The sequence below is a fragment of the Cyrtonyx montezumae genome, unplaced genomic scaffold (assembly GCF_038088225.1).
Source record: "Cyrtonyx montezumae isolate F1298 unplaced genomic scaffold, pur_monq_1.0 scaffold_5, whole genome shotgun sequence".
Lineage (NCBI taxonomy): Eukaryota > Metazoa > Chordata > Aves > Galliformes > Odontophoridae > Cyrtonyx > Cyrtonyx montezumae.
In genome coordinates, this window is record NW_027072056.1 from 7,046,610 (window position 1) to 7,064,703 (window position 18,094).

Genomic DNA, 18,094 nt, shown 5'->3' on the forward strand with positions numbered 1-18,094 from the left:
TTGCCTCCTGCCCATCCAAAACCTGTCTTAGCAAAATATTGTGGGGAAAAATCACGTCTAGATAGCACTAGCAGGAACAGAAATCTTTCAATGGAAATGAACAATGGAACAATTTTGTGAACCTTTCTCCCACCTCCAGAAAGTTTCACGTGGATGCTTCTATTTTTCCTGTTACTAAAGCATCTAGTTTTGAAAGAGGATGGATGCAAGCAAGGAAAACAGAAACACATTCATCTCAAGAGGAATGCCATGCCTTATTTGCCAAACATCAGAATGTTGGACATGTTTTCTGAACCAAATCAAGAATAAACAAGCACCACTGCCTTTTACCTTGGTTCAAATGTTTCTCCTCATCTGCCTCTTGCTTAGCTTTACTGTATTTGCTGCGTCTGTCAGAACAAAAAAAGGGCATTATAGCTCAAAATAAATATCTTACTTTGAGACAAGCTCTGTCTTCTTGACCTGTTTGCACCTGCCACAACCTGTGCTCAGCAGCTCCCCTGCAACAGCCCATGACACAGCTTTCCAGAGGGGTAACAGACTCCTCAAACTGCTTTAAGTGTTACTGGCATCAACAAAGCATCAAGGGGAAACACAGACCTCGGTATTTGCATCTCAGCATTTAAACAAAGAAATGTTGAGTTCCAGCTCCCTTCTCTTCAAATGTACATTTGCAATGCTGTGCAAAAACGGTGCTAATTGCTTTTTAGCACTACCATATATAGATATAGATGTTACAAGGGAAGTGTTTTGGTAGAATGGTTTTAAACCTCATTAGGCAAATGCCAATACCAACACCCTTCTTCAACTGCAGATTTAAGGAAGGAAGCAGTCTATTAACACAGGAATCAGCATGATGGAAAAAAAAAGACCCATTATCACAAATGCAGGTCCTGAGGAATTGCTTATTCTTTTAATCACTGCACAGTTGAAGGGGATATAGAACTCGGAATGGCAGAGTTCTTCTGCTAAACCTGAGCTGGATACAATAATGCAGTACATGTTAGCTCCACCAGTTGTGTGCTGGAATTTGAAGCTCTCCAGCCTCTAATGGTAAGTAAGTAGAGGGATTTGATACTCATGGAAAATTGAGAACCAGGCATAAAAACAGATACTCCCAAAGAAAAGGCCTTGTTGCTTACTCCTCAGCTTGCTTGTACTTCTGGAAGTCAGCAGCAAAGCAGACTCCAGTTAGCTACTGGAATGTGTCTGGTCTGGAGTGAAGAGGGAAAGAGAATGGAGAAACCAAGCCGCTACAAAGGGCAGTGATTCTGGCACTGCGTGTGACAATGCCCAGGGTGGAGCAGGAGCCAACCAACAACTACTGGGGTGTGCTGGTTAGGCCCCTGACCACAGTGATAGATAGAGGACGAAAATGAGAGTGGGTGAAAGAGAGGGAGTTAGAGGAGGTAAACATTTGGAGAAAACACACAACTTTGACGGTCTCAGTTTCAGCAAATCTTCCAAGTTTCACTGTTCCCATCCTGCCAGCACAACGCTTCTGCCCATCAGCAAGAAGCTTCTCCTTCCCGCCCTACGCCTGGCCTGTGGGAATGGCAGCTTCCCATTGCTCTCAGCAAATGGAACATGGCCCAGCTTTTGTCTCTGCAACCTTTTGGTGCTGGCACTTCAAGCAAAACTACAAAGTACTCGTGAACAGAAGGAAGAAGATTTGGTTCAACATACCAAGACTACCTGATGTTCGAACCGAGCCTTACAGCTCCCAACAACATCAACAGGCCTGGTGTTCAGACATACAGCACAGGTAACACATCCAACCAACAGGGGTTGGGAGCTTGATGAAAGTCAGTTAAACACAAACTGCTCCAAATCTCAAGGAGAGTCTCATTAAAAACCGCTCTGGATCCCAACACCAATGTAAACTAATTATTTGCCTGAGGACTGGCAGCACTGGTGTAACAGAGCTGAGCCAAGCAGGACTGCTCCCTGCTAACGAGCAGAGTAAGGAGGGCAAACTTTACTGAGTGCCACGTAAGGCCCCGTGTCACTAAGGGGACAGCAGAGATGGGCTCCAGTACAACACAGCTTCTCTCGGAGGAAAAAAGCAGCAAGAAAATGAAAACCCCAAGATTCTGCATTTTAAGTAGTACCCCTTCAAATTCATAGCATTAGTCTTCAGATACAGATGGGAAGACTAAAACACAAACAGCTTTGTGCAAACGCATTTTAAGGATGTGAAGATGCTTTTAATCTTATTTTCAAAAACTAAGATCACTCTAACAATACAGGAAAATAACTCTTCCCCACTAAAACCCAAGGAATCCAAAGTGAAAAAGCAGAGGGAAACAAAGGGATTACTGTTCAAGCAATATAATTGTAGCTTATTAACTTCAAATAATACCTTCCAAACTAACTACCTACTTCCACTTCTGCCCCTGTCACCTGGTGACCTTTCCCGGCTGGCCCAGGGCAGGCTTCTCCTGCCTCCATTGTCCCCAGGCTGCCCAGCCGTCTGTCAGCCTTGGTCCCCACACCACGGGGCAGGCAGGGCGGCTGCTCAGGGCAGCTCACCTGAATGGCAGAAGGGAGCCTTTGTCACAGGCTTGAATTCCCTAATTACAGGGATTTGGGTTGTGGCGATTAAACAGAGGTATTCAGGAACAGAACACAGAAGCTTTCAGAAGCTGCGGGGGTCAGAGGCATAAGGAAACCTACAGGTGGGGCCTGGAGATACAAAGGGGGAAGGTCTGCGCCCAGCCAGAGGCTATTAGCACACACTGGAGAGAGGCAGCAGGGAGCCCCAGACCGCACTGTACTTCCACCTTCCAACCCAAAACAAGAGAGCTGTGGTATGCAGTGCTCGAGCACCTGGCTGGTGGAACACGCTAAGCCAAAACCAGGAGTAAAAGGCAGGCATTTGTGTTCAGCTACCTTCGTGGAGCACACAGTAAAGCAATCTGTCAGAAGAATTTCTGATGGAAACTTCTGGATGACCAAAGGGCTCTGCAGAGCCAACATACTGCAGCCAATCCCCCTCCAGCAAGTAGCTCTCACTGTTTTATGCTTCCCCAAATCCTTTAAAACTCTATTTCGAATGCTCTAATTTTATCCCTTGTTCCTGTAGGGTAGGGTTTGGAAACACTTTCACTCCTGCTGCATCACTCTGTCCATTTTAACCTCAGTAAACTTAAAACATTTAGGGAGATTAGTTCTCACACTGGCACAAACAGGTTGCAGGACAGAGCAAAGCAGCTTGAGCTGCCTGAAGGCAAAGTCCTTTGACAAATTCAGTTGAGAAGACGTATTTTGGGATTTGACTAATTACTTGAAAAAACACGATGTTAAATTAGTAATAATAACCTAAGGTTCAAAACTGGGCACCGCCAGCATATGCCCAGTTCCCACATTTGGCACATGGATGCAGAGAGGCCATGTCTGCAGGCCAAAGCACAGTCCTGATTGTACAAATATGACTTCTAGGTCGTGGCTATATTACAAAATCTCCTCACGGGGACTCTATGGACAAAGAAACATTTTATCAGCTGAAGTAATTTTGGAACAAAGTATAATTATTTTGCTATTAACTTCAGCTGGTACAGGAACATCATGAAATATCCCCAAAGCACACACCTCTAAATGACATTGGTAAAGTGGTTAAAATCATTTGTGTAACAGTGAATATTAAAACAGGTTCTGTTTATTGAGAACTACTTACAGCTACTGGAGAGCAGTGTATTGAGGGAGGCTATTAATTAACAAGACTCCATGCATTAGTATGCACAAAGCCATTTCACTGCCCTAGAATTTGATTCCTCTTGCTGTCTTTTGCCCTCCGCAGCCTCCCTGAGACCTCCAGTAAAGAGCTAAGGGGCATCTCTGAATTCATTACCACTTGACTGCTTCTGCCACCATTCCTCCCAGTGCTTGGACCAACCCTGCGTCCCTACTGCCCATCTGCTCCTCCTCTTCTTTCTTCTTTGTCTTTTTTTGACCAAGTTAAACACTTGTGGGCAGAGATAACTGAACAGACAGCCTGAACTGAATGGGGAGAAGATCAGACTGAGCAGGCACCCTCACCAGCAAGCCTGTCAGCTACCTGGCTCCTGGCAGCCTTTCCTTTGACAGCTTTATGGCCAATACTAAAGAGAATCAATATGAGGGCAAAGGGTTGACATTTCATTTTCTAAAAAGTGATCCATTGAGGGCCAATCACCAAGCAGTGTTTATCAGCCTTGAGAAGTGACAATTTTTTTATAGGGGGAGGAGGGAAAGGAATCATCTCAAAGCAACTCGACAGGCTCAATTCTCCAAGGTGGCGACTCATAATTAGAAATCCAATGTATCCTGCTATCAATCCTGCCTTAAATAATAAAGTGATCAATAAAAGCAAAGGGGAGATTAAGTCATCAAGCTCAGTGATGCTATTTTCTGTTGCAATGGCTTTTAATAAACCTGTCTCTCTGCATTACATTTTCATATGCTCTGCTCTTCTTTCTCATTGCCAGCATGGAGGCTTTGAGGTGAACACCCACAGAAAGCTATTACAATGCTTGACTACGTTCCAGATATTATAACCATAGTGACTTAACTGCTCTTTAAGACAATTTAGAGTAAGAGAGTAAATCAAGAGGAATTTGTGCACATTTATAGCTGATGCCATTAAACTGATCATCAGAGATTGACAAAACTTTTGTCCCTCAGATCCCACGCATCAGATGTGGTAATGGTACGTCCAATTTTATCTCTGAATTACACTGAGGCAAAATCACACTGATCTTAAATGAGACTGAATACTAACTCGAAGACAGAAACACACTGTTTCTGCTGTACTATCTTCCCATTTGCAGAGTTGTTCACTATCTGATTTTGGGGGAATCAACAAGTACTTGGTAGAAGATTATGGTTCTGCTTTGATCAAGTAACCATCAGCTCATTCTGTTTACTGCATATGATACTGAGTAACTGTAGCTTCTGTTTTACAGTCATTTCCATACACACCGGAAAGACTAACCCAAAGATTAATACATACTCACACTGATTGAGACAAAATCACAAGAACAGCAGCCAGATAGCTTCATTCACAACAGTTGTGGATGTTTATTCCCTGTACACCAGGAGTCAGTCCAAAAAATCTACTGTACCCATACCCATTAAACTTAACTTCAAATTACACTAACCACAAATCTCTAGCTGGCTCGATTCTCAATGCCAGTTATTGGAATCAGCTTTGCATTTCAAGAGCAAATAGAGCTGGAACTATTGCCATTACATCACATGCCACTGTGGCACTAATGTTGAGAAGATCAAAGCTACAAGGGAGAAGGCTTGTAATGCAAATGTACTGTTTATGATGCTAATCAAAGAATTTAGCTTTGTTTGGAAGAGACAAAAAGCTCCCTCATGAAAGAAATAGGGAGAGAGAGAAGCTTAAGTTCTTACCTCCTGCTGATGACAAAGGCTGCAATGAGAATGACCACAAGAACAACACTGCCAGCCACTGAAACAAGCAGCACTGTGGGATTGGTACCATCGCCAATGATGGGGGAAGGAACTGGAAACAGAAAAGAGAGCATTAGTGTCAGACAACCTCAAAAAAATCAACCTAGGAAGCACTCAGTGAGGCTTTCTGGCTTGTGAAGGCAGTTTATAGTACTATTCAAATCTACTTTCAGACCTTTATTATACAGTCATTTGACACAATTTTCCAAGAGGGCCCTAATTAGCTGAAGACATGATGTTTGATAATGATTTTGGGAAGTTCAGTTCACTGGGAACAAGGACACACTCTCCTTCTTTCCTTCAGTGTTGCTCAGAGGGTATAATGGCTATTTCTTTTCACCTTCCTAATTGCTTTACACTGTTCTCTTTCTTTTTCTCTCAGTGGGGACAGATGATCACTCCCCAGCTGACAGGAAGAGAGTAAGTCGTCTTAAAATGTCTCCTGTCTTCCTGCTGGATTGATAATGTTCAGCTGTTAACATCATGAAGGATGTTGACACTGACTGGCATGACCTTAAATTGATTAAAACAAACCTGTATGTCCAAAATAATACATACTTGGTCACATCACCTTCCTGCCACTGAAAAGTAAACATTTTGGGAGGGAAATCTGCATGTTCCCTCAAACAAAGGGAAAACCTGCACTGACAACATAATTTCAGCATTCTGTCTTTACATGACTGTGTAAGGGAAAGTGCAAGAATGAGGGCTGATGTAGGATATCTAGCTGATCTATGTCAATAGCTTGCAAAAGGGAGTAACAGGGTTCTATTCCCCTGCAAACTAGATGCTCCAAAAACATGTGCAAACATCTACATTTACATTTAACCAAATAGGTACATAAATCTCTCCAGCATCGATGGCTTCTAAATATTTATAGAGCACTTCTCCTTCTGCCATGCTGAAGTACTGCCATTGTTAGTGTTGAGAATACATCCAAACGGATGCCTAAGGTCAGATTTACCACATCTCTAATAGTCACGTAGCCACAGAGGAACACTTTCCCAGAATAAATATACCATAATCTAGGCAACCAACAGGAAACTCCCAGAACGCTGCTCAGTTACATTTTCACTCTTCACTCAAGGAAAAGAAAGATATCAGCAGGCATGTTATTACCTGTGTTAGTTGTGAACTCAAACGGTCCACTGAAGTCTCCATATCCTGCTGCTGTTCTGGCCCGCACATGAAATACATATGAAGTCAGGGGGTTCAAACCTTTGATGTCAGTATTCCTGGAGGCTGTCTTCACAATGCGATAGCTGCGCTCGTTTTGGTCCTAACAAGAAAAAAACACAGTGGTGATCAAGTAAAAATGCCTCACTGCACAGTGAACCATGGAATCCCACTTCCTTGCCAAAACAATGATGAAAGAAGATGAGTAACAAGCATGGAATTCTCAAAATATGTCCCGAGGGCTGCTGCTGTCCGCTCTGCTCAATAGCCCCGGCACTGAGCAAGCCAAAAAAGGAGTGATAAGATGGTAGGTGTGATGCTCATTTATCACCTATTACTTAAGAAATCACACAATGAAATCCTCTGGAAAACAGCCAAGCCTTCAAATATGAGCCTCCTGATGAGCAAACTTTTTACTCATTGGCACTCTCTTTTATTTCCTACCAGCCAGAAGCCGTATAAAAAACTGATAATACATACATACATACATATATACATACATATATATATATATATATATATAAAAGGCTCAGAAAATCTCTTCCAGAAAGCCCAATCTTTTAAATGATTTCATTTTTGGCTGGAAAATCCATCAGAAAATGCATTAATCTAGATTCAATGAAAATCAGTTGCCTTTTTGTTTGTGTTAGGGAAGCGAGTAAGTGATTATCTTTATTTAAAATAAAAAAAAAGTGTGCATGCATATGAGAGAGAGCACGCGAGCCAGAGGAGGCAATTGTTCATTTTTGCAAAGGACCTTCAAAGAAAATAGCTTTTTTCATAGTTCCATAGCTGAGAAGTTATTTGTAGGAATAACATCTCCCTCTAACATGGAAAGTATGAAGAATGTAATTTTCTTTCCTTATGCTCTATTAAAAGCCATCCAGCCCACACCATCACTCTAAGCAGAAGCTATTGGCAAACGGATTGCATTATTATTACTGTCTTATATACTTCATTATTATACTTCTGTCTATGATGTAAAACTAATGTCTCACTTCTGCCCAACATTATTGATTCTCATTATAAATATGCTTGCTGCAAAAGCTCAGTTCCTAGGTAAGAAAAAAATAACAAAAAAAAAATGATGCCATACAGCTGGAACTGCCAATGAGTCTTATTATGTCAAGCAACCACTCAAGTGCACGAAATCCTTAATTGAATGTTATTAAATTGAATCTATTTGGTTTCAAATGGCGGAGTTCTATCTGGAAATAAAACTGAAACTGAACAAAGTAAAAAGTTCTCCCCAAAACCAAACAGAACTCCTGGTTTGTCTATTTTTTAACAGTACCTTCTCATAGTATTTGACTTCGTACTCCAGGATGACTCCATTTGGCCTGTCAGGTTCCAGCCACGCCAAGGCCACGCTGTGCCTCGTTATCTCTTTAGCCTGGATCAGCGCAATTGGGGATGGTGCTGTCGAGAAGAAAAAAAAAAAAAAAAGAAAGCAAGAATTTAGTTTTAATGAGGCTTTTTTTTTTTTTAATTGCAACGTCAGCACTTTCAGAAACTGTTCTTCTTGTGTGGGAATTGGAAGTATCAAGTATTTTTCTTGTTTTCTCCAACAAAATCACATTTATTTTCTTTCTAATGAAGCTCGTCCTTGGATTCTGAGTGATACTATACAGGTAAGCTTTGCACTAATGCTACAGTTTCCTAAGCAGCATCATGTCCCTTCCAACACCTACAATTCTGTGATTCTGTTTATGTTGCCTAGGTACAAACCCCCACAAAACAGGAAAATGCTAAAAGATTCTGCCTATTTTTTTTGTAACCTTTGCTAGGTGCTGTGCACAGCGCCTGCAGACCAAAGCCAGATTTTGGCTCTGATCACTCCTTCCCAGTCAGAAGACACCAGAGATTGGTCCCCCACACGTGAAACTGGCACAACCTGGTCCTGTCCCATCTGACACATTATGAATGCGATGAATAAAAAAAGCAGGATGGCACGCTGAGGATAAGGGCAGCATGATTTCTGGAAAATTTCTACTTATCAACTAGCTATTCTCAAAGATCCTATAAACTGTATCTGCATGCAGTAATAAGGGCTGCAACGAAGATGATAATGGAAAACATCTCACTGTGCACCCTGCACTTGCAATAAAGCCCCCACTAATGCTGAAGTTCAGGTTTTTGACTGGTGGGAGGACAGTGCATTCTCCCTTTGACTGTGACAGAAGCAAGCTCAGGGCTATGCTGGGGGAACAGTTTTTCTGAAGATTTATGAACCCGGCTGCCCCCCTCTCTTGCTGTTGTGTTGCTGTGTGGTCACGTCTCTGGCCAGCTGTTATCAAGCTCTTTTGATGCTAACAATAGCTGGTATAAATGGCAGAGTCCCCAGGGATAAGGAAGGACATTCATGAAATTTTTAATCTTATCTAACAAAGCTGTCCTGTATAACCAGAGATTAGGGGTCTTCCTAAATTGAATATATTTCTTCTTTTGTCTCCAGAAGCTGGAGACATATTGCTTTTTTCTTTTTTTTTTTGGCCTTTTTCCTTTCTTTTTTGTTTCTTTTTCCACCCTGAACTTCGGGATGACAATCCATGAAAGCGTTAAAGAGAGAAAAAAAGTATCCTTGAAACACATATCCTTGAGAACTATCAAGAAAGACAAATAAATAAAACAGTCACAATAAATGAAAGGAAAATTGAACGTTGAAAGCCTCGGACTTACTTGACCATATCAGACAGTTCTGATGGAAGTGAAAATAACCAGCAGACACCACAAAGTCACAAAAGGGTGTCTCCTCTTGATGTGAAACCATCAGGGAGCTGCTTCCTGATTTACTATTTGACAGTTTGGCATCTCTGTTAGAAATGCCTCCAGAACCCTTCTCTTTTTTTTTTTTTTTTTGCCTGTCTCTCACATGCAAAGGCAAATACTGCCTGACAGAGGAGACTATAAACACAGCCAACAGGGAGGATCCAGGTGTGCTCCATCAAGTTCTATCTGTGGCAGGACTGCAAACCTCCTTAATAACCTCACAGTTCCTCAGCAGAGGACATTTTTTTTCCCCCTTGCAGTAAAAATGCTGCTCAGCTAATAAATTACAGATCAGTTTTTGTTACCCTACACCATACATGACATTACTGATAAACCAACCAGAGAGCAATCTGCTTAGTTAATCCGCGCCTCATGCAGGGCAGACAGGCAATTCTTTTTACTGAGAATCTTTCACTTATGCCATTCTGACCTCAAGATTTGCAAACTGAAAGTTCACTTTCCTGCCTTCATCCTCTTTTTTTACCCCTCAGTTTCCCATTTCATTTCTGCAGGCTTTTAGATTGGAATTTACCAAGTCCCTCAATATTGGGCTGGTAAGTGCCCTATGAAAGCGCATTTCTTCTGTCGTAAAATGGCCATTTACTGCACAAGAATATACAGTAACTTCCACTCTTGGTGGAAGATGATCAGTTTTACACAGTTTCAAATGTGCTTCCTTGTATCTCAAAAATCAGCAGCTGATCTTAGGCACTACTCCATACTGCAATAAACATGCTCCTGGCCTCTAGGAGGGGATAGGACTTGAACATCAATTCCTTTCTTAATTCTCTCTATTAGAACAGTAAGAACGGCCCTACTTTTACCTTCCTGTCCTTTGCACCTATCAAATAGTAATCGTTATGCAACTTTATCCTATTTAAAATCTATTTCTCTGTCTCTGCTGATGACCAGTTTGCTTCCCAGTTTTTGTTTTGGCTGTATATCCCAACTCTCCATATTCTATACAAATCCTCACTGCTGAAGGATATCCCACTACAGGATGAAGGACCCAGATAACAAGAGGCTGTCGAGGAGGCCTTCAGCATTTCTGCAGTACAGACTTTTACCCGTCTATCCTACAGGATATCCTCAAGGGTCTTGAGGAACTGGGCTGAGTAACCACAGTTACTACAGTTATCTTACTGCATGATAAAATCCTCCTTTTCCAATTTTAGTTTCTCCAAACAGCCCTGCAAATCAAGTTTGTGTGTTTTCCATGATCCACCTCATGGCCACCAGAGGATGGGCCTTCTGGGAGAACATCAGCTCTGTTTTTCCTTGGTCCTCTACAGGCAGAAGGCCTCAGCAGTATGCTGGACAAACAGGACACCACCGTGCGGCTCATCGCAGCAATCCAGGCGGCAGGAACTGGGTGAGCTCGTGCAAAACATTTACACTCTTTGTTCTTCTGCCTTTTGCCTTCAAACTGCCTCTTAGGGATGATGTGAAGATAAACATATAATGGCTAGTAAAATGATTCTTTGATCACGAGCACAGGAAAAGGCAGAACCTCTTCTTATACGTGCATGGACAACTGTTCATTATAGACACACATTCCTACATAAAACACAATGTGGATAGCGTGACCCAAAAGAACAGTGTACCTAACTCAGATGTTCACAATAAAATCCCATAACACTTTTCTTTTCAGGATGGAAGACCTCTTTGTCTTTCACCTTTTGTGCTTTCCTTTTCCCTACTCCCTGGTATTTGGAAAGGAATACTTAGCAAAACTTTGTTTCTAAACCATCACTGCTTATAAAACTGCTCCTCCTCACACATGCAGGCAGCACACACGGCACAGCAGTGCCACCAGAGCAGCCTATTTCCCAGGGAAGAATGACGAGGCATCTTGGTATTCCAAGGGGGTCCCCTTGAACAAAGGCAAAGAGTGTAACTTTCTTAGTTCAAAGCTCAGCAGTTCCTCTCTCTCAAAAAACTCCACTCCCTACTGATGTGAATGTTGCAATTTTCTTTTATCTACTTCCTCAATAACCTGCCATTAAACACCTACTAGTAGTTTTATTACTGCAGTTCTGAGCTTGTGGCCTACAGAGAGAGAAAGAGCACAGATGTACTGCAAAAACTTCACCCAAATGCCATAAAGTCATATCCCAAGGCTAATAAGTGCTGAATTATAACAGTTTTTGAAGCACTTTAAAGGATGGCAATGGCAGAGTGTCAGTTTTTCATTACCGGTTTAAATTAAGGGCCAGGGGGGTGGGAGGAAAGACAACTAACTAAATAAATAAATGAATAAATAGATGCAATAAAAACTCTGGCATGAAGGCATCCATGAGTGAGCGCAGCCCTTTATGAAGCCATACAGAACATGAGTGCTCACACATCACAGACACACAATGCCCAGTCTTCTAGTGAAGATGCCTTCTTAACCACAGCAGGGTTTACTTTCCACTCCCCATGATTTGAATTTAAATGGATCATGTTTACTCAAGGGGTCTTTCACTGATTGAAAAATATACCCACAGTTTGCACATTATCTCAGCTAAATTCAAATAACATATTTAAATTTAATTACTTGAAGCTTAGGGGTTTTCATGCTTTTCTTTTTTCCCTCAATTGCACACAACAACACTTATTTGTTCTTATCAATGGCCATGTGCTTTGTCAAGCATCAAAATTAAATGCTTGAAAGCACTAATGATGTTACTGTGATTAAGGGTTTTTACCTTCCAGGGTAGATACTAAAAGCCTGCTCCATTATTAATTACTTAAAAATAAAAATAAAAAGATCTCTAACACTGAAGGAAAGCTGTCTTAGAAATCAAAAGAAGAAAATAAAAGATCTTGTACTAATTGGAACAAAACGTTTCAGGAAACCTGGCACATTCTATGTTTTCTCTTTAAATATTTACCTTGCAATATTGTGGGTTTTCTGCATGGCATTTTGTAAATTATATTACCAAATAATCTCACAGCAGGAAAAGGATATATAGAGCACAGAGAATCAAATATGTTTTTAATTACTTCTAAAGGCCGTGTTCTCCAGGCCAGATTCTGATCCTTTTTTAATGTAGAGAGCCACTTATTCTCCTATCTGCCCCAGTGGCTTCAAATCAAGTGCAGGCAAAAGCATCCAGCCCCTCTCAGCTACACATACCAGCCTAAATGACAAAAAAACCAGCCCTGCTCCTGCCCAAATCCTGCTTCCTACCAGTGCCCAGGCTGCTCACCCCACCTCCTGCCCAGACAGGTCACTATGATCACCACTGCACCCCTCACCAGAGCACAGGGGTGGTGGTGCTCCCGCCAATCCACCTGCAAACAAAGGAGAACGCATTCTACCATGCCCAAATTTCCAAACGTATGTACAGCATATGTGCAAACCATATACACACATAAGGATGAGCACTGGAAAGGTTTTCACACTCGTGAGCTGTTTGCACACACCAAGTTTAGATGTCTCTGCACATCTGAGGAACTGAGCAGGAACCTGGCACGGCTCCTCACTGCGGGGATGACAGCTACACATCTCTCTGGGGTCCAGCACCACTGCGGGCTGGATGAGCACTTTCAAAATGAACCATGTACATATTGCAGTTTTGCTCATTAATCGCTGTGTATACGTGAAGCAAACATTTGTACAAGTGATAACTGGGCCAGGACAGGACTTGGATAAGGACCCAGAATGCTCAACTGAGCCACTGGAAGCCTCCCAGGGCATTCCCTAGCTTTCTGTCTTCCCAGAGCCTCTCTCCCTCCTGCAAGGAATTACGACCAGCAAGGAACTGCTCGCAGCCTGCAGACAGGACAGGCCAGGAGTCGGCCCAGCCCTTCCAAGCCTTGGCACTGAGAGAACAGACTTTAAGTCTGCACCACTGGAGAAAGACGCCCAAGGTTATTCACCTACATCTGACAGCCGTGGCTGCCAGAACATGAAGTGATGTGACAGCTGAGCCTGGCCTCTTTCCTCAGTCCCTCCATCCACCTGTAGTACTTCTGCAACCAACCAAGGCTTCCTTGGTACTAGACATGACGCTGCTCAGGAAAAGAACCAGCTCAGCCACAGGACTTTCTCCTACAACATCTTCAACCCAAAACATGTCTTTCCTTTCTTCCAGGCTCCACCACACAGAACATTTGAGCGCTAAGAAAAACAAGCGACAAGCACTCAGACTTAGGGACCAGCCCACATCACTTACGTTTATAATGATGTGTTCATAAAGGAGGGGGCTGGAAAATGAGATTTTAAAGACCGTTAACGCTGCATTATTACGTTTTAAATATTTCCTCTGTTTTAAAGTTTTCATTTCTTGCCTCTCCCAAAAGAACCTGCACTGTAAATCTTGCCAAACCACAAAAGCTGGCTCTGACTTGCATCAAATCAAAAGCCTGCAGAAAAACCCAGGCTGTTAGCAGCAACAAATAGTAGTAGTTGAGAATTATTACAGTGCAGTATATTTACCATCCTACTCCAGCTTCAGTTCTTGGAGGCAGGCAGTAACTGCTGAGGATCCATAATGAGCCTGGCGATTTTCTGGACTGCGTGTGTCTGTTTTAGCATCAGGACTGCTCTCATTTTGATCAAACCCATTATAGGAGCTGAGGGCTGACCACAGTTCCCTATGGATCACATCGGCAACTACAATGAAACGAGGGTGATGAAGACTTTGCACAACCAGGAGATGGCTTTCCCTGGCTACTCCCTCCTGGGGACCAGCTCTTGGCACCGATACGTTTTCAGCTGCTGGCCCTCCAACTGTGAAGGCCAAATCATGACGTCTGTTAATGCAATGCAGGTCTGGAGTAACTCCAGAGATCTGAATCTGCAACCCACAATCCCAATGATTGCTTTCAACCAGAAGACTAGAAAATCTACATAACATTTAGCAAGAGATCTGTATTGCAGCTCAAGCACGGGGTCTGTTTAGTCTGAGAACTGCTTGTTTTCTTCCCACTAGCTTGCTAAGAAATCCTGTTGGCATGTTCTGACAAGGATAACTTAATAGTTGCCAACAGTAACATGGCAGAATACAGTGCGTGCATTTCCTGTATGTATGAATGCCAGTTTAGAACAAACAGGAAAACAAGGCTTTCAGTGGAAAGCAATTTGTAAAAATGTCTGAACATTACAATCACTTAAAAGTCAGTAACATTTCTAAATGCTTAAACAATAACGATTAACACAAGGAGGGTGAACGTACTTTGCGCTGTAGATTGCTCTAAGAAATTCTACTGCTATAAACAATTTGTTAAGAGTTGGAATTAGTCAGCAGCTTTCTGACCTCAGCAGGTTTAGAGCCTCTGGTCACAAAGCAGGTCACGCTGCCGTTACTCTTCCCCCCAGCTGAGGTTACAATCTGACCCGGGATAAACAAATATAAATTCTGTAGCCTCGAGAAGTTAACAGGGATGCTCCACTGCCTTATAGTGGATTGAAAGCAGTAGAGAGAAGGGGCCACACAGCCCCATTAGAGTTCACTGGAGCTCTCAGAGCCCTCCTTTAGGACCTGAAGCAGGCACACACTTGGAAGCAAGGTCCTGTGACTCCAGTCAGGGCTGAAAACTTCTGGGAATTACTCTGTTACTTCCCAGGCACTGGTCAGCCAGCACCTGCAGAAACCACTGATGCTGGGACACAGCACAGCTCTGGGGGGACCAGAACAAGAAACAGGAGCCCGTAAGCTCAAGTCATTAAAACAGACCATGATGTTGGAAGTAGGGTATTTCCCAGCCTCTGCAAACACCTGGTCTCAAGCAATCCAACCACTTTCCATCCCCAGAGCAGTTCCAACCCACCCACACCACTTGCTGCATCCCCTAGAAGAGCAGCAGCCCAAGGAGTGAATCCCCCACTCCAGCAGCAAGCAGCCTGTGCTCACCCCGTGCTGCTGGGTGGGATGGGGACGCACCGAGCTGCCAGAGCAAACCAAACTCCCTCTCCAACTCTTTCCACAGGGAAATCAAAGCTACCAAATCGAAGCAAGGAGGCATGGAAAGCCCCCAGGTAATGCCCATGTCCTGTTCCCTAAGCCATTCCTCAAGTCAAGCAAGCAAGCAACCAACCTTCTCTCTCTCCCACCCTTCAGCCCACTGAGAACCTGGGACATGGCTGCAAATGCTTTAGGAGCTAATTGACGTGGGAGCTAATGCTGTTCGTAAAGTCTACAGGATCAATGAATTTACTTTCTGCTTCTTTGCCCTGCGAACCTCTTGGCTTGTGCAGCTGCCCATCCTCATGTGATAATGCATCAACAATCAATGAAACGACACCAAACATATTGGCTCTGCTCCTATCAATATCCCAAAGGGGCAACCCTTCCTCTCACACAGAGGACAGCAGTCATCTGACACTTCATGCCTATACCTGTTGACAGAACCCGCTCCTGCTCGCTGCCCCTTTCTACACTCACACCAAACCACCAGGCATGAGCCACGAAGGGGCAAATGTGGGACTCACTACCCAAGGCAACACATGGTAATGCTGTTCTCTTCCATTCTCACACGGTTACTTTTTACTTACTTTAAACAGGGATATCTAGATGATACATATGTATTACATAATATCTTCCATCACTCATTCTCAGCATTACGAATATCAGATTCTGTAAAGAACTGCTTAAAAGCTTTTCTGAAATTCTGACAAATAAAAGCCTCTGCCCCACCACTTATGTGCTTTAGAAATACTGAAGCATCTTTAAACAAAATAAATAAATGTTATGACTCATTTTCCCAAAGTGGTATTTGCTATTTTAATAGATAGATTTGGCCACATTGTCTCAGCTTCTGAAGTGCTACAGTAATAGCAGAGAGTTAGAATGTTCCATTCGGGTTTCTCAGATCTATCATCCACCACCAAAAAATGCCAAGAATGTGGAGAGAGAGGCAGGAGCACTTTGCTCCTGCTCTGATACACCCAAGTGCTGGGCTCCAGCAGCACCTGCGGGCTCTGTCCCAAATGTGCCTTCCTGAGCCTGCAGTTCAGGTCTTCTGGGCACACAGAAAGTGATCCCGATGTCCTCTGTGGAGGATGCTGCTCTGACAGCACCTGGACATTCATGGTTCTAGGGCACCCCATCAAAGATCTTCTTCCTGACTGGAAGAAAAGATGCTTTGTGATTCTGGAAAAGCAAGGAGAATTAGAGAGCAGCACATCAAGATCTGCTGGGCCATCACACTCACTGTTCCTCTCAGAGCCATTTTCCTTCACTGCAACATGCAGATTTCTCAGGAAATTAAAAACCATAAGCAGAGCTGAAGAAAAAGAGAACCATATTCTGCACACAGTGCTGCTGGAAAACCAAAGCCACACCAAGTTTGTTGTTCAGAAAAAAAAAAAAAATTGGCGAGGGACAAACTGGGGAAGAGCCTTAAGCTTCTCGAAACACAGACCTCGAAATTAAAATCTTAGCTCATCATGTCAGTAACTAATTACATCATAGGTGGTACGTACTTAAACTCACATAGGGGTTTCATTATTTTAGTTTTATGCTAGACACTGAAAACCAGTGCATTATTTGTTCAGAAAGTGTGGCAGTTAGAAAAGTCCTAAATGGAGTAACAACTAGATACGATGAGTGGCTGCCTTGGTGGGAAGGACAGTTGTTAAAACTTATTGTGCAATGCAAGTGCCAGTATAAATCCTGGAAAAAAAAATAATTAAAAAAAAAACAACCTCTGAGGGTTCTGAAGATTGGGGCTGTACAGAGAATGCCGCTCTGTTTGACTCCTGGAGGAGTACTGACCTACAGTGCTGGGCAAACCAAATCCTGGGAAAGCAACAGTCCCAAATCAGCTCAGCCATCGCACAGAAAGACACATGCTGACTCCTTTGCTCATCATCAATATCACAGCACAGCAGGAGGACCCCAGGAGCACCCGGTTCCCATCAATAGGAGCTGTGGCACTCCTGTAGCAGCCCTCCTAGGGTGCTCATGGGCTGCAGCTGATGGGGATTGCAATGAAAAACACAACTTTGATTCAAAATTTTCAATTCAAAGTCACTCCTTCTTCTGACAGCATGCAAAGAGCTTTCTAGTTCTGTTTTCTCATCACCAGGTCCACGAATTTGATTATCTTCCTATTTGATTCAGATGAAGCTGGTAGCCTCTACTTAAGGATCATTCTGGCCCAAGGTAGGACATCTCTGTGCTGCAGAGCCCCTCTGACTGGTGATGGCTGCAGCTTGTTAGTGCACAGAAATATTCTCTGCTTCAAGACAAACCAAACTGCTTGCAAGCAGTGCCAAACAACTGTCCCTCTGCACTCAGCCCACTCTGCTCCAACAGTACTTCCTGCAGGCGCCTGACTGCAGCTGCACCTTCCAGCAGTGCTGGTGTGCAAGCAGAAGTGCAAAGCTGGGAGCACCGCAGGGCTGCACACCAGACTGTGCTGCACACCAGGCAGCAGCACGGCGGAGCCCACACCTCTCCACAGCCCCCCATGCCCACACAGGGCAGATCAGCCCCTGGCACGGAGCTCTGAGCCGCCCGCGCTTCCCTCTCCTCCTCCTGCCTTATTGATGTGCACAGAGTACCCTGATAAACGAGAGGGAAGGGTGCAGCCATTCCATCCGCACTCTCCTTTATGCTAAGAAAGATAAATTGAGGCTGATTCAGAGGACAGATTTAAAGAACGCACTATGTTATCTAGACAAGTGCAATCTTCCTCGGGAGCCGTTGGAGTGGGCTGTCTTGAGATCATGCCTTTATTTGTTTGCTAAAATAAA

General features: G+C 43.3%; 1 protein-coding gene across 2 annotated transcripts in view; it reads right to left on the reverse strand.

Moving 5' to 3' along the window:
* EPHA4 (EPH receptor A4) overlaps positions 1 to 18,094 on the reverse strand; it is a 90,598-nt gene that overhangs the window by 16,037 nt on the left and 56,467 nt on the right. For both annotated transcript variants that reach the window (XM_065748237.1, XM_065748236.1), the window contains 4 exons: positions 7,931 to 8,055; positions 6,580 to 6,739; positions 5,401 to 5,512; positions 331 to 389 (listed from right to left, as the gene is read on the reverse strand). In XM_065748237.1, the coding sequence (XP_065604309.1) occupies positions 331 to 389; positions 5,401 to 5,512; positions 6,580 to 6,739; positions 7,931 to 8,055 (456 nt within the window). The remainder of the gene's footprint in view (positions 1 to 330; positions 390 to 5,400; positions 5,513 to 6,579; positions 6,740 to 7,930; positions 8,056 to 18,094) is intronic.